At 39.7% G+C, this 15,615-nt stretch overlaps 1 protein-coding gene across 1 annotated transcript in view; it reads right to left on the bottom strand.

Moving 5' to 3' along the window:
• Positions 1 to 8,795, bottom strand: part of LRP2 (LDL receptor related protein 2) — a 103,454-nt gene extending 94,659 nt beyond the window's left edge. Inside the window, exon 1 of the mRNA XM_026047885.1 lies at positions 8,702 to 8,795. Coding sequence (XP_025903670.1) covers positions 8,702 to 8,795 — 94 coding nt within the window. The remainder of the gene's footprint in view (positions 1 to 8,701) is intronic.
• Between the last annotated feature and the right edge of the window lie 6,820 nt (positions 8,796 to 15,615).

The following is a 15,615-nucleotide window of genomic DNA, read 5'->3' as shown; positions in this document are numbered from 1 at the left end:
GATCCAGTCTGTTACCGTGGAAGCAAACAAACTTTTTCTCTCTCTTTTGAGTATTACTGCCTAACAAGTGCTATGCAGCATATAAATTGATGGTGAAATCATCAGAAGCGGAGGAAAACAGCCTTAATATTAAAAGTAATTCCTTGGATGATGCTGGCTGCACCAAGCTCCTCTCCAGGCACAGAGGAGCAGAGCAGGCAGGACGGGTCTCTGTTCTGCCTCACGTTGCATGTTTTTGGGAGCACCAGAGTAGTCCAGAGCACATGGACAAAGCAGAGGCTCAAAGGCTCCCCCATTGCATGCTGGCCAGTTACACACAGGATATCCAACTGTGTTCCTCTGCTAAGAGCTGCAGGCACCGGCTTGTCTGCAGATTTGCAGCCTTTGAAACTCCAATTCCCATTCTCCAGGGGTGTCTTCCAACAAAATGCCTAGCAGGAAGAGTCCTGCACCCAAATCCACTCCCTTATTAGCCAGAGTGTCAGTACCCACGTGGAATGTGCAACAATCAGACTTTGCCCTTATTTCCCTTAACGGGGGAATAACTTGCATATGTCTCTCTACTACCTAACGAAATTTATGCAATTTCTATGAGATAGATTTTTTGCTATCATAAAAGTTTATATGGACAAGTCAAAAATTACTGGATATATAAAAAATAACAATCAATTGCCAAAGCCTCTTTTCTTCTGTAAAGTAAAATAACAACAGGGAGGAAGTTTATGTTACCTAATAATACATTAGGTAGCAGTAATACATTAGAATGAATCAAGTATCTTATTTAGGCTGGAGTTTTTACTGCTTACTTCAAATTATGCTGATTTTTACTTCACTGAATGTAATTATTTGTCCTTCAGTCTCTTTTCTCCTTGAACATTTCTAAAAGACTCTTGAGTTTTTCAGTTTTGCTTTGATAGAGAAAAGTTAAAACCCACAAAACTATCACAAAAATGCTCTGTTAGTTTTTTTGACACTGACAGTCACAGTTATAATACAAATTCCACAACCGGCTATCGCTTCTTTGGCAAATACCACCGAAAGCGGATTGTAACCGCTGCCCTCTTTACCAGGCCAAAGTCCCACTAAAACAGATGGTCCCCCTGCCTGAGCAGAACTGAGTCTGCAACTAAGGCTCCCTAGTGATTCGGCCAATTGAAATTGGTCAAGGCCCAGATTAACTGAAGCAGACCCAGTTCCTAGTAAATCACTCTAGTAAATATCTTTCACATACTGCACTGGCAATAAAAAGATTTTTTTTAGTTTTTAGTACATTTACATAATATTATGAACTACAACTCATTTTCCGTGTGTCGGGTCAGACTTTAAAGTGCATTTTTTGGCTGACCCGGCAAGAGAACATTCAAAAACTGCAAAACTCATAAAAACAGTGTCATACTGATGGCATCATACAGAAAACACCAGAAGCTCTGTCACTCCTTTCAGATGCATTAGTAGCTCATTAGCTTTAAGTGGTAATAGCTTAAAAAAGCTATTATGCCTCTCAGCAGTAAAAATTGTTTGTTTTTATTAGTAAAGCCAATAAAAAGACCACAAAACATGCCGCAGTACTCCAAGTTCCTGGTTATGGTCCAGCTCACTTATTGTATTGCAGGTTGAGCACAGCCCTACCAGCTCGCTCAAACTGAACACATGAGCAGTACCATTCGAGTCAAGCCAGCTGGTTACACAAAACAACCTTAGCAAAGGTTTGCCAGCAGCTCTAACAGGGGCTCATGATAGCTCCGAGCAGGCAACTCTTAAGGAGCATACTAGCCAAACATCTTCAATATGTGCTTAAAGGCAGCTTTAAACAGTGATGGCAATGGCACCTGAGCCAATCCAGTTACCATCACAGGGGGAAGAAAAAAAAAAAAAGGTTTCTCTTTCTCTCCCTCTTTCCAAATTCTCTTTCTCCTACTTGGTGCTGAGGCCGTCTGCCCATACAAACTCTGATTGTTGGACCCTTCCAGGTGCTGCTAAGCCACCAGGAGCCTACCCAAATCTCTAGGCCTGGCTTCGTTTTCCACCAGGTCTCTCAGCTTACTGGGAGTTCTGGCGAGCAGTGTCACTAACACAAAGCAAGTAGCAGGAGGAACACAGCACTGACAGCAGCAAGGGCTTGGGCAGACCTAAACGCAAGTTCCCACTGCTGTTGACTGACATGAACTTTACACAGAAAACATCCTTCTCCTGGGCAAACTCGGGGAGGGTTATTTGTCTGTGTAGGACGCCCTAAGCTTCACCAAACTGAACTATGCCTTCCATGGCATGTTTATTTGACTAGAAGTGCATAATGGCTTCAGAAGATGAAAACTACTACCTGAGCATTATATATAAACATACCAACTCCTGAAATATCTTGTTTACCATGTCAATCTTCTTATTAAAAAAAAAAAAAAAAGGGCAATTAATCCTCCAGTACTCCCTGATCCACACATGCGTGCACCATATGGGATTCCGTATGGGAAAGGACCCCCATTCTTCAACTCTGTGCAGATTGGTACAGTGTCAGGATCTGCTTGTACAATAACAGAACTGGTCAGACATGGCACTCACTGCTATAAACAGTGCCCTTCTGCTGAGGCTCTGGCTCCTTCAGTGTAAAACAAAGATAATTTATTCCTGTCAAAATCATAAAAGATAACAATTCATATAGTAAAATTTCAGTTACCTCTTATATGACATTTCAGTAATGGAAACCAAAACTTGTAACAATGACCTTTAGATCTCTAATCCACTTTAAGCATTGCAAAACAAAGAAAACATTAAAAGGCTAGAAACTGTCAGTAAAAGCTTAGAGGATTCACTAAGGGCCATCCATTCCATTAAACATTTCCAAGCTTACTCATTAAACTTTGTTTTCTTAAACTCTTCTAAAAATGTGCTGAGTTAAGGGAGCAAAAAGCAGTTAATAAAATAAAGAAGGTGGACTTCTAACCACATTTCCAACAATGATAAGCTACAAAAAGCCATGTTTACTCCTCACTTCACTGACTGAATCCTATCTTTCTTTTGCTAAGGTCAACATACTCAGAAGTAATTTCTCTGAAATTAGTGCAGTTGCACTGGCTAGACTGAGGCTCTGTCTTCAAGTGGAAATGGTTCACAGTATCTTTAAGAATGAAGTATAATTATTTTGTGAAAAACTTATATTTCAGTTTTAAGCAATCTGAAAAAGAGCACTATTATTTGCCGGTTTTAATATAAACTATTAAAAAGAAGCTAAGTGAAGCTAACACACTTAAGGTATCTGATTATTACAGCTAATTAACCCCAGCATCTGACTTTTCTTACATAGATGTCATTAATTAGACCTTCCATGTTTTTCAACAATACCCTCTAGAAACTAGAGTAATTGCCTTTTAAAACTACCAAAGCGTTACATTGTTCCAGAATTTCTTGAGCAGAACTCTAAAAAACAAGAAACAATTACTAATGCCTGCTTCAAAAGAGGTCCTGTAATGTGATCCCAACTTACATAGTTTGGGTTTTTTTTTTTTTTAATCTGAAGAGTCAGATCTAAAATAGATTTAGTAAGAAAATTGAATGGCATTTTATCCAATAAAAGATAAAAGAAGCTTCCCAAAATGTGCCTGCTTATTGCTCAATTAAACAAAAAATATTCACTTAAAAGGAAAACCTTGAGAGAAAACTGGCAGGTTTGCTCCTAAAAGAATCAGAAAGTAAAAACAAACACCAGTGGGCTTTGATCTGGCAATAACCAACAGTGCAAGAAAGCACACAGTGTGGGAGAGGCTCAGAATACTGTGACTGATTTCATGTCAATCCAGAAAGCCTAAAAGGAAGAGAATTAAAAGGCTTTAATGAAACCGCATTCTACCTTTCCCCCAAATGAATCTTTGCTCATTTCCTGCAAAACACATGGAAAGTAAATCTGGATTACAGCTGGATTTCATTGCTCAGATTTCCAATCAGCTCAATATATGAAAGAACGTTTTTGGGTTATCTTACAAGGAAACAGAAGCATTGTATATATTACACATCTATCTTAGCTGAAATCTTAGATACTGTGTCTCTGTTTGTCTTCACTCCTGTAGCTTAATTATTTACTGTAATTCTAGCAGGTGGCAAAGGACCTAAATCTAAGCATATCTCATGTAATTACTACTTTCAATTTTTAACTAAAATATTGGGGCATGTCCCACTCTTCACTTTAGCTGATTACTTAGCGAATTCCTTATATGCTTTGCTTAACAACACAAAAAGAGTAAATTATTAAGAAAATGCAAGAGATGTACTAAAAGATGGCTGGGCATCAAAAACAATCTTATTCTGAAGGGGTAACACTGCATAGAAATATCATTTTTCTTCATTAAAACATCAGATATGTTTCACTGATACCTATTCTTAATTCTCAAGCCCTCAGGAAAGAAGCAAGTTTAGAACCAGGCAGAGAGAAACTGAATGGCAGTTCTGCTCCTGATGTTGTCTGAGCAAATTACCAAAGGAAGCCAGGAAAAGCGCAGGATCACGACAGCCCCCCAGCCCACAGGCTGTGGGCAGTGTATGCTAGGCTGTCAGCAAGGACTGCACCGGTTATACTCTTACTCTCTTACTTTCTCTTCTCCCCTTTCATTAATCCCAAATCCTCTGTCCATTGGATAGTCTCAAGGTCCTCAAATAGTGGGACCTGGCAGGGGCACAATCCTTTCGACAAGGCTCACAGTCATTTCAACATGTACAGCTTTGTACGAGGGAGTACAGGCTCTGTACTGTCTCTGGCCTTCAACATCACTATACATCAGTGACGACAAAAAAAGTGAAAAGTGAAAAAAAAAAAGCACTGATTGTTAATTTGAAGATCTCACTATTGCAGTATTTAGTGGAAATGTCTATTTCTTCATGCCAATTTGGAAAGATAATCCTTTGGAAAGAATAATACTTGCTGCTGCTCTTCGCTATTTGGACTGACCATCTTTCTATTCACTGACCTCAGATCATCCAAACATTTGTTGTGACCTCTGAGACAGACAGGACCTCCTCACACTAGATTGATTCAGTCTTAGAATACCATTCATTTTCAGAGAGTAACAGAGATGTTTTAAAGGTAACAAATTTTAGCCCTATAACCTTCGGTTGGGTTTAAACTGATGACTTATCATTGGAGAAATTTAAAATACAATTCAAATTTGAAATAACTATTTCGGTGTTACAGCGAGTTTTCTGTTCATATATATATAAAATAATATATTAATAAATATATTATATGTATTAAATATATATATGGAAATGGCTTCAAACTGAAGCATCGGAAGTTCCACAGGAACTTAAGGAAGCATTTCTTCATTGTGCGGGTGACAAAGCACTGGAACAGGYTGCCCAGAGAGGTTGTGGAGTCTCCTTCTTTGGAGATCTTTAAAACCCACTTGGATGCAGCCCTGTGCCACGTGCTCTAGGTGACCCTGCATGAGCAGGGGGGTTGGACTCGATGACCTCTGAGGTCCCTTCCAACCTTCGGCATTCTATGATTCTATTATATATATATATAAAATATATATTATATATATTAAATATATATAATAAATAACCATTTAAATAATAAGAAAAAGCATCAACAGAAATGCTTACATTTCCAGCTGCTTTTCCCAAAGGTTGGAGGTTTAGAGCAAAATTATAATATATCAACATGGAAAATATACAACTACAATTGATGGCACATTATTTACACCAAAGCATTTATCTGGTTTGATATTGTACATGAAGAGCACTACAGAAATAAAAAGACTCTCAAAAGCATCCACTAGAAACAGGAGGGAAAAAAAAGTCAATTTAAATGTTGTTGCAAAGTACTCAGTAGAAGAAATCCCTGGCCTTATCAAAATAAGAACTAAGAAATAAGAATTAATTGTAGCAAAACCAAAAGTCAGTTTAAGTATGTGAAAGCTTTAAAAAAGTGAGACTGGCAGTATTTTGTAGCTTGTATTAGTTTAACTTAATTGGTAACAAAAATTATCGAAGTAATGATTTATGAAATAATTAGTATTATTTTAATACTAATCATTTGTTTCCTGCAAAATTTATATCATCTCTATTGAAAGTAGATCACTAGAAACCTAAGGGGCACCAAAATGCAAAACTGGAGCAATCTCTCTTTCAAGTGATCTGAAATAAATAATTATAGAAATATTAAACAAAGTATATTTATAAAGAATGCATAAAGTATATTGCGTCTAAATAGAAGGATTCTTTCTCAGAAAAAAAAAAAAGGCAAAAACCCCCACAGGTTTCTATGAATACCAGCTCCTCTGGCATGGATCCATTAAGAACAGAGAAACTTCAAACACACCCAGGTACTATGGCCTCATCACAAACAGCAAAGCAGGCCTTCCATGTTAGATAAAGTGGGCCCGATAACAGATGCTGTGTGGAGCAGTGCAAGAGTATGCAGACCTGGTAAGCTTTGCAGAACACCAAAGAACTCATTGTTGAACTGCAAAGTTGTCCTATTGATCTCATTTACCCTGTGCAGAACTGCTGAGGGTACAACATCCATCCAGCGCTCACGCTTTATAGCCACGTTTTAGTGTGAAAGCCTTGAAATTCCTCTAACAAACATTAATGTTAGGCCCGCAATGCCTTCTTGACACAACACTTGATTAGGTAGCTTTCTGGATTCCCCTTGCAATCTTTTCTGATAACAGTTACCATACAGGCAACAAGACATAAAGAACAAAAATTGCAGAACCAGGCCCTGCATTACTGTTGGTTACAAGAGCCAGTATTTTTACCCAGTTTTTAAATAGTAAGTTTATATCCAGTAAATTTGGGGTTAGATAAGTAACACAGGAATCATACTAGCATTTGAGCAAGTGCTCAGGTGAGGCAGAGTACTTCCAGAAATATCCAGCTTATACTGCAATACTCAGGTACCGTTGACCTCAGATGCTCAAACACACAATGGGAACAGTTTTAAAAATAATGACTTAGAAAATAAAATACATTTTTCCTCATTTTTCTTTTGACACAGATTTATTTTCAAGAGTTTTTTCATTGCTTTTGGTGGAGAAAGACAAGGAAACTAGTCAAACATGATCTCAAGATTCAAGATGTCAGAACTTAAAGACGCCAAATATTTCAATATAACAATCAGAGTGTGGCCAAGTCTCCTATTCAGAGATTTTACTAATATCAGTTTCTCCGTTACTAAAACTATACTGTTTCACTACCACAGTTATTCTACTACGAAGGGGATGGGAGACAGGGGAAAGAGGTGGGGAGAAAGCCAACAGACGTGAAGTTTTGTGCTTCCACTGCCTGCAGATTCTAGTTTAGATTTTCTTCCCCTTATCCTGTCATGTGTTTTGAATGTGTCCAAAATAGTTAGCACTTTTAAAACAGTACTGTAGCTTCCATTCAATCCAATATAAAATAACAGTGCATAGGATTAACTCTCTGCCCAGTGTGACCTCCCTGGCTAGAGCTTTTGCAGGGCTCCTGCTGCACATTAGCTATCTCCTGTTTCCCTGCTCAGAAGTGGGAGCTGCTAGCAGCAGTTGCTGTATAATTACTTACTTGATTCTGTCTAAGGAGCTTAAACTAAGAGTTGAGCAAAGAAAGCAGATTAACAATTTGAACACACACGTAATAGACACACACACACACCATCAGCAGGGCTGCTGGGTCAGTTCACAGGGCCCAGGAAATGTGCTTCAGTCACTCTTATTCCAAAAGGAAGGTTGCTCGATCACCTCGGGCCAATTAATTTGTGCAAAGACGTGAGGACGGGCTGCACTGATAGGCCAGGGAGAGGGACTGGAGACAGAGCTGCTCCATCCCCAGGAGCCAGATTAGCCCGAGGAGGCAGCAGAGCCCGCTCCACAGTCACATGCTCCACACGTCGCCTAGCAACAGCAAAGCCCAAAGAAAAAGTTCTCCCTCTCTCAACTTCAAATCTGTGTCTGAGACGAGGGAGGGAAGCTTATTGTGCTCCAGGCTAAGCATCTGCTTCTTTCTTAGGGCCTCTGCAAAGGACTGCGCATCCAACACGTACACAAACCTGTCCGCAGCGTCCCCCTACAGACGACTGCCTACAGGCAAACACTGTAGCCTCTGCACACACCTAGTTAAAAACATAAAACAGACAGAATTTTAGCAGTTATCAAACTTGCTTTTGGAACACAGGTGAATCCCAAGCTGCAAAAATACACATGCACTTCAGTAGAAAGAAGGGTACAAGGACCCCAGAAAGCAATAGCAAAAGTGAAACACTCTGCAGTGATTATTTTGCAGGGCACCTTACCCTGAGAGGAAAGCAGTACTTACCATGGGGAAAGCTGCCCACTTATCTCTCTGTAAAAACTATCCGTGATTTTAGACCATGGAGTTGCAAAATCTAAGTTGCCCTTCCAAACTTAACATTTATGTCCTGCTGTCCTGTACATTAGAAAAAAAATATTATATACATCCTGGGATAATTTAAAACCAAGATAAAGTGAATCTAAAGACTTTGGGGAGGTTTTGCAGTCTTTTTAAAAGGCACTGCTTCCTTGTCCTCAACAGAAATCAACCTCATCAAATGACTCCTGGAAGGAACCAACATTTCTTTCCTTAAATCAACTCCCCTATTAACCCTCTGCTTCAGCTACTTTAGTTTTTTTCTCATATAGGTCCCCAGGACAGAAACGTGCTTCTCATGGTGTGAGCAGGTCCCATTCAGGAAAGGTTGGAGCATAGTGCTTACCTTGGCAACTAGCCTGCATTATGCATGCAGTGAGTAATATAAGCACTTTGCAAGCAGTTGCAGCTCTTCCATCCATCCGATGGCGAGGTCCCATCTGGGCTGGGAGGTTCCAGCTCCTTCGGAAACCTGCTGCTCAACTCCGGGATGCTGATCTGCCTAGCAGCACCACAAGGAGCCTGGTGTCTTTTCCTTATCCCGCTAGTTGCAGAAGAAAGGCGCGTTCGCCTGTTGAGACATCGCGTTTTCTATAAACTCCCACCCTCCAGACATTGCATAAAGCTCTTTATACCCAGCGGCCCCGGAACTAGCATGAGGGAATCAGGCAGCGCTCCAGGCCCTGCAGCCAGCGGCTGCTCTGCCCCTCCTACCCTCCGCAGGACAGGCGAGGAGCCTCCAAGCCCCTGCACGTCAACGATTTTACACGAGCCTCTCTGCACCACGCTCTGTACTTCAAGCGGATCAGGGGCATTTCAAACTGCAAACGAAACACCTCCCAAAGGCAAGCTCCAAGCAAGAAAGTGCTTTTGACAACTAAGCCTTACAAATACTTCACATAAAACAAAACAAAACAAAAAATCCCTTTTTTTTTTGAGCAGTAGGATAAAGGTTTCAACTTTTTTTTTTTGGGGGGGGGGGGTATTCCTTCCAGAAATACTGCCACAGGAAAATTGTTGAGATGAAATTTACTTCTACATTTTCTCAGGAGACACAATCAGTTTCATAAAAGTGCTTTGGCCATGATAGCAAAGGAGGACACCTTACTCTAATTCTAACCTTCTAGCAGTACATATAGTACATGGGAAATGTCTGTCTGTGTTTCAGGTATTGTTGCCATTTCAGGAACCACACACCTGTTAACACGGGTAGAACAGTGCTTACCGTCACAGGCAAAGACACCCTGATACCGCAGTGCTGGGAAAAGAACAAGCATTTTGGAGGCTTTGCCTGCAGGATCAGAAGTATCATGCATAAACTGAGCAAAGCTAGATTTTTTTTTTTTTTTGGGTATTGCCCAGAAATTATTTACCATGTAGAAAATTATGTCAAGTTGTTCCTTTCTATGCATATATTCACACATACATGTTTATGCAAACAACATATAAATATATATATATATAGTGTACACACATTCTGGGAGAAAAATGGGTCTATTCATCTTGCAAGAAGCTTTGACAGATTAACATCACCATCTTTAAAAATGCCACCTATTATTTCTGTTATTTTCATACTGTGTTCATTACTTTGCCATGGTTGTTTGCTGACATGGGTGATAGAATTTAACAGATACTTCCTAGCATTAACATTTCCTTCTTTTGCAACGGACTGCAGTTTCTAGTAGTGGGTGGAGATGCTTGCATTAATCTTGAAAAACTTCTGAAGGAATGTATTGTTGTTTATTACCAGGTAGAGATTTTTTCCTAGGTCTTATAGGACACTAATCCCCCCTAAACCTTTCCGCAAAGGTTTTCTATCTATCAAGCTAGGAAAGAAGGGGGCGAGGGGAGGGAGGGAGAGGGGGGGGAATGTAGAGTGTAGGCTTTTGCAAGGTTGTGATTTATGCAGGTTCAGGGCTGTTTGGTGTAGTGGTACGACACAGCACCGGGGTCAAGCCACAAGAAACACTGGGGGCAGATCAGAATATTCAATTAGCTTCCTGGCACCTCTGAATCACAAAGAGAGGATAAGATCTCTCCATCACAAGATCCAGAGCTGCAGAGGGAGGAAGGGGGAAACCTGCCCTCTTCAAATCTCTCTCCTCCCTCCTACCCTCTCTCCTTTCACTGTAGGAGAACAGTGCTTGAAACATTCCTTTCTGCACGGAAGGACTTTCCCTATTGTTGTTTTCTTTGTGTTTCAGTGTTGCCAACTTACTGGAATTCTTGTCGTGGTTTCACAGCAAGGCTCAGGCTGACCAAACGGAACCAGCTGCGTTTGTGTATGGGGCCACTGCTGCTTTAATCCCCCAACAACGCCAGTGGGGAACGCCAGTGGGGAGGAAAGGACGGGATCCTCAGAGGGGAGCAAGCAGATCCACCCAGTACAGATGGGTGCCTGAAAAGCCAACACACAGATAAACCATACTTAATTAGAAGGGGAATGGTACAGGCAGACAGAGCGTGGGAGCTGCAACCCATCTGGGAGCAGCGCACACTCTCCTGTTGGGTGATGATGGTCACCTGAAAACAAGCTTGGGGCGGCTGTTCTGCCTCACTCTCACATAGCTGGAACCAGGCAAGCACACTTACACCTCATTCAGCATTAAACTTTCTATAAGCATGTATCTTCCCGAGAGTGGTGAGCAGAGGAATTCTCTAACAGGAATGAGATGTGAATATCAGTGACGTTGGGAAGCACTATGCTGAGACGGTAGAAGGCAAATGAAATAATCAGCCCAGATGCCTCATTATCAAAGAATGACAGTCAGTAAGGACCAGCACAGGACAGTGCTGTCTTCCTCAGTTGACTTCATTTAAAATTTCCCCTTCTTTCTTTCCTATGGCATCACACCACAACCAAAAGGCTGTGTTCTGCAAGGCCTATAGGACACCAACAAACGGTACTTCAGAGAGACTAAGCTGCAAGAGCAAACACCCCAAGGATATCCCACAACTACATCCAAAACTACCTATATCATTGTAATGATCTCTCCCTCTTGGCTTCCTCTCATCTAAAAAGTCAACGGGTTGCTCTCTGACTGAACTAGATCCATGGATTTTTAATGGATCTGGATATTATTTCGAGTTTAAGAGGATACAAACTATATCTCTGTAGGTTAAAATAAAAAATAAAAAATGAAAAATGAAAAATGAAAAATGAAAAATAAAAAATAAAAAATAAAAAATAAAAGATAAAAGATAAAAGATAAAAGATAAAANAAAAGATAAAAGATAAAAGATAAAAGATAAAAGATAAAAGATAAAAGATAAAAGATAAAAGATAAAAGATAAAAGATAAAAGATAAAAGATAAAAAATAAAAAATAAAAAATAAAAAATAAAAAATAAAAAATAAAAAATAAAAAATAAAAAAAGCATGGGCTATGCACTTGTTTACTGAACTCTCGTGTTAATTCAAAAGCCAGTTTGGGAAGTATGTGCTAGTGTCTTGTTTTTGCTGAAAGCAAGCAATCAGAAAAGCCACTAACAGTGCAACTTAGAATGAACAGCCACATTGCTTATACATTAAAGAAGCATGCTAACCAAAGTTAAAAATTAAAGACTTGATTTTTGACCAGGATTCAGTTCTAATCTAGAGCATCAAAACTCAGCCAATTCTCAACAGCCAGATAGAAACATTAAGGTTGAGGTATTACTAGACAAAGACAAAAGTTGATGCCTAATAAAAGAACGAGGTGCATTCACTTGAATAAACAGTGGGTCAGATCTGCAGCTGAAAGTATATTTGTCTTTTTTTTGACCTTTCTTGGGGCTAGAACAGTTTACAGAGGTGAAGAATCTGCCCAGTGTATTAACCAGTAAAGCTGTAATTGTCACTGGCAATTGTCAGTAATCTTGTGGTCAGTTTGTCCTTGAATATACTCATGTTTTTACAAACAGAAAACATTTTGTGTTACAACCTGTGTTTCCAACTTCACATGAAGGCTCAGCATTAAATTCCTACGCTTGGCAAGTTTTTTTTATTGTTGAGTCATACTAAAGTGAGGCTATCTATAGATGTGCTCATGTTTTAAGAGACTACTAGTATGACAAGACACTCCAATCTAATGCAAAAATGGCTCAATCTCTACCTGGGTAACAGTCTCCCCCACCATATAAAAAGTCCCATTTAATAAACACACCCCTACTTTACAAGAACCTAAAAAATATGTACGTGTACGTTAGAGACTTCCTTTCCTAAAAGAGGGGCTCCTGAGGCATTTTGCTTTTATGTTTACGTGAGCCAAAACTGAGTTCACACCAAAGCCATCACATTTCAGGGGTAGCAGGCAGCTCTCTCAACTAGTTTGCATAGAGGACACAGTACTGATGTGCATCTGGACTTCATAACCTAATCTAACCAAATATATGTAGTGTGAGCACAAGCTCCCATAAACAGGAAAGTCATATTTTAGGGCACAGAGATGGAATTTATGTAGAGAGTTTGTATTGATTTTGACTCTGTAACAGAAGGAGGAAAAAAGCAGAAAACAGTATAGAGTTCACCAAGCTTCTGATACAAGCTCAATCACACTTCACAGTACTTAAAACAATGGCAGTTATTTGTCAGGAAGTTACTTCTTCAAGGATTTAAAAAAATCCACCTAGCCTCAAGCTGAGAAAATGTGGGCCATGGTTGGTATGCCTCCCAAGCACTTTACGCACCTTTATCATCAGAGGCATTTCCAGAAAACAAACACACTGGATCAAATGTAGATCCCCAGCCCATGTGATTATGAGAAACATTAAAGTCAAAAGAAGTGAATCACACCAGAAGAGAAAGTGCAAAGTAAGGACTGCACAACACACCTAGCATTAGGGCAAGAAGCTTCCTCAAGGTCTCCTGGTGAGCAGCACATGACAGTTTCTGTCTTAACTTGGCACTGTATCACAGTGCCCTGGAACTCAAAAGCAGTGCATGAGAACTACTCACAAATCATATGTGAGAGGGTTGCCCTGCCTGAAGAGTAAAAGAGGACACAGATTAAACAACTACAAATCCATCCTTTCCACCATCCCTTTAGTTGACATTGCCTGGCCCAGCTTGCATGTCCCTGTGCCCCACGCTGCAAAAAGTCACAAACCAAAACAGGAAAGTCTTGTCCCTACCAAATACCCCTATTTGGTATCCAGACTATCTCTTTGGATACCAAAGTTCTTAGTACTTTCCTTTCTCCAAGCAGATTTCTTTGGCACTGTCTCTATCTGAAGAATGGAGCCTCTCATATTTGCTCCAGTGCCCTGGTCCTTCGATGCCCACTCTTCCCTGCAAAAAGACAACAGATGAAATTTGTAGCTGAAAAGAAACGAGAAGTAAAAAAGTATTTCCACGTGACTTGTTTTCAAAAAACTTCATAGGATACAACAGAAATTAGGAGGATGGGAATATTTCTCAGCATCCTTCACAAGAGAAGAAAACTGCTGAAGAAGAGAGGCTGAAGTCGTCAACTTCCTGATGCTTTTCCAACAACTTTCCTTCCCACTGGCATCCACATCAGAGCAGCCCTTCAAATATTTCAACCATAATCCTTCTGTACATTACTTCCTCAGCAAAAAATACCTGAAAATGAGGCACTTCATAGATAAGAGTTAAAAAAAAAAATCATCCAGGAGAAAATTACCAAACTTATTCTAATAGAAAGATATGAAGTATAAAAAGCAATTGTTCTAAGCAAATCTAAACATGATGTTATAAAGGATAATATTGAGCAAACCTAGTAAGGGACAATATTATTATTCCTTAATGTTTGTCTCAGTTACTTTCACTCTTATTTAACACAGAGTTCAAAAAGTTAACTACCAACAGCATCTACTATGCATCATATATTCATATATTATTTTTTTTTCCTTTCTTTTTTGGAAGGCGTATAGGGGCAAACAAGTCCGTTAGTAAGCCATTTCAGCTGTGTTCAGATGAAATGTCTTTCAAAGTGGGACTCTCACATGCTAAGAACTATTAGCTCCTGTTCCTCTAACACCGAGAATGGAATGCTCCAGAGATCCCAACAACAGTACTTCAAAAGCATCTGAGAAAGATAAATAACAATCCTTCAGATCAGTAACGTATCAATTTGAATCCTGCGCCAAAAAAGGGGTAATGACCTGAAGCAAATGAAAAGACAGTTTAGCTTTGCAGATGACGGAATTAAACAGTTTTGATGTGTATTGTAGACACATAAACCTAGAAGCAGGTGAATGTCAACCACTTTGCTGTATATTAAGAACGATGTTTATTTAGTTTAATTGGCAATTAGATGGAGAAAAAAAAAGAAATCAGAATAATTTGAAATAAACCACATTTTAGCAATTCTTATGAGATCACTTCAGAACAATCCTGAGAGTGTTTGCTTTGAAAATAGTACCTGACTCAGCCAACCTGCAAAACTACTTTGACAGGAAGAGATCCAACTTATGAATGCATGAGGTCAAAAGGATTACAATAATAATCATCATCTCTCTCTTTCCTCCTTGGGGGACTTGTTCACAGGACTGAGATATAGGACAATTCAGGGAGCAGAGACTTTGGCAAGCAGGTAACTGACTTGCAAAGTCTCCCCTTCCCCTTTTATCCATCTTACCTCTAAGTTACAACATTGCAACTCACCTCCTTTTTGTCTCCTCGATTTTTCATGTCCCCAAGGAGGAGCTGACTGCTGTACCTAACTCAGAGCACTACCCCGCAAGCATCTAAGGGCACTGCAAACAGCAGGAGGGGGCACAGCATTCTTAATACTGACTTTACTGCTCATGCCAGTGCCTCCTCAGAATGCAGCCTTACTTGGCTATCATCAGGAGAATACAATGTTATTTTTACAGCTACTTTCCAAAATAGGGCGTTAGGAGGTAAACACGATCAGAACACAATTTAACGGCTTGTTTTGCATTCTGTAAGATATCTAATTGAATCCCTCTTCCTTCTCATCACTCTTTCTTGCTCACAGAAGTTACTATTACTACATAGCCCACTGCTCCAGAATTTCAGTTTTTGAGCAACTGGGCTACTTTTAAAGGCCCTAGCATGGTAAAGGATACCTCCTGCTCTTTTACTCGTTTCATCAACATTGCTCAGGATCAGATCTTAAATTACAAACAACTGAAAAGTTACTTTTACGGTGCTTGACTTAAGAAGCTTCTATACTATAACACTCCATCTTCAAGTGCAGCTGCATTGCACCGTAAGCTGAAGTGAAGAGTCAAGAACCTGGAACACCTTTTTACCCATTTCAGCTAACTTTCTGCTGGAATAGTTGTTTAGAAA

The sequence above is a fragment of the Nothoprocta perdicaria genome, unplaced genomic scaffold (genome assembly GCF_003342845.1).
Source record: "Nothoprocta perdicaria isolate Ctin4 unplaced genomic scaffold, notPer1 scaffold_0, whole genome shotgun sequence".
NCBI classification, from domain to species: Eukaryota; Metazoa; Chordata; class Aves; order Tinamiformes; family Tinamidae; genus Nothoprocta; species Nothoprocta perdicaria.
The sequence above is the reverse complement of the archived record's forward strand: the minus strand, read 5'-3'. Positions and strand labels throughout refer to the sequence as shown.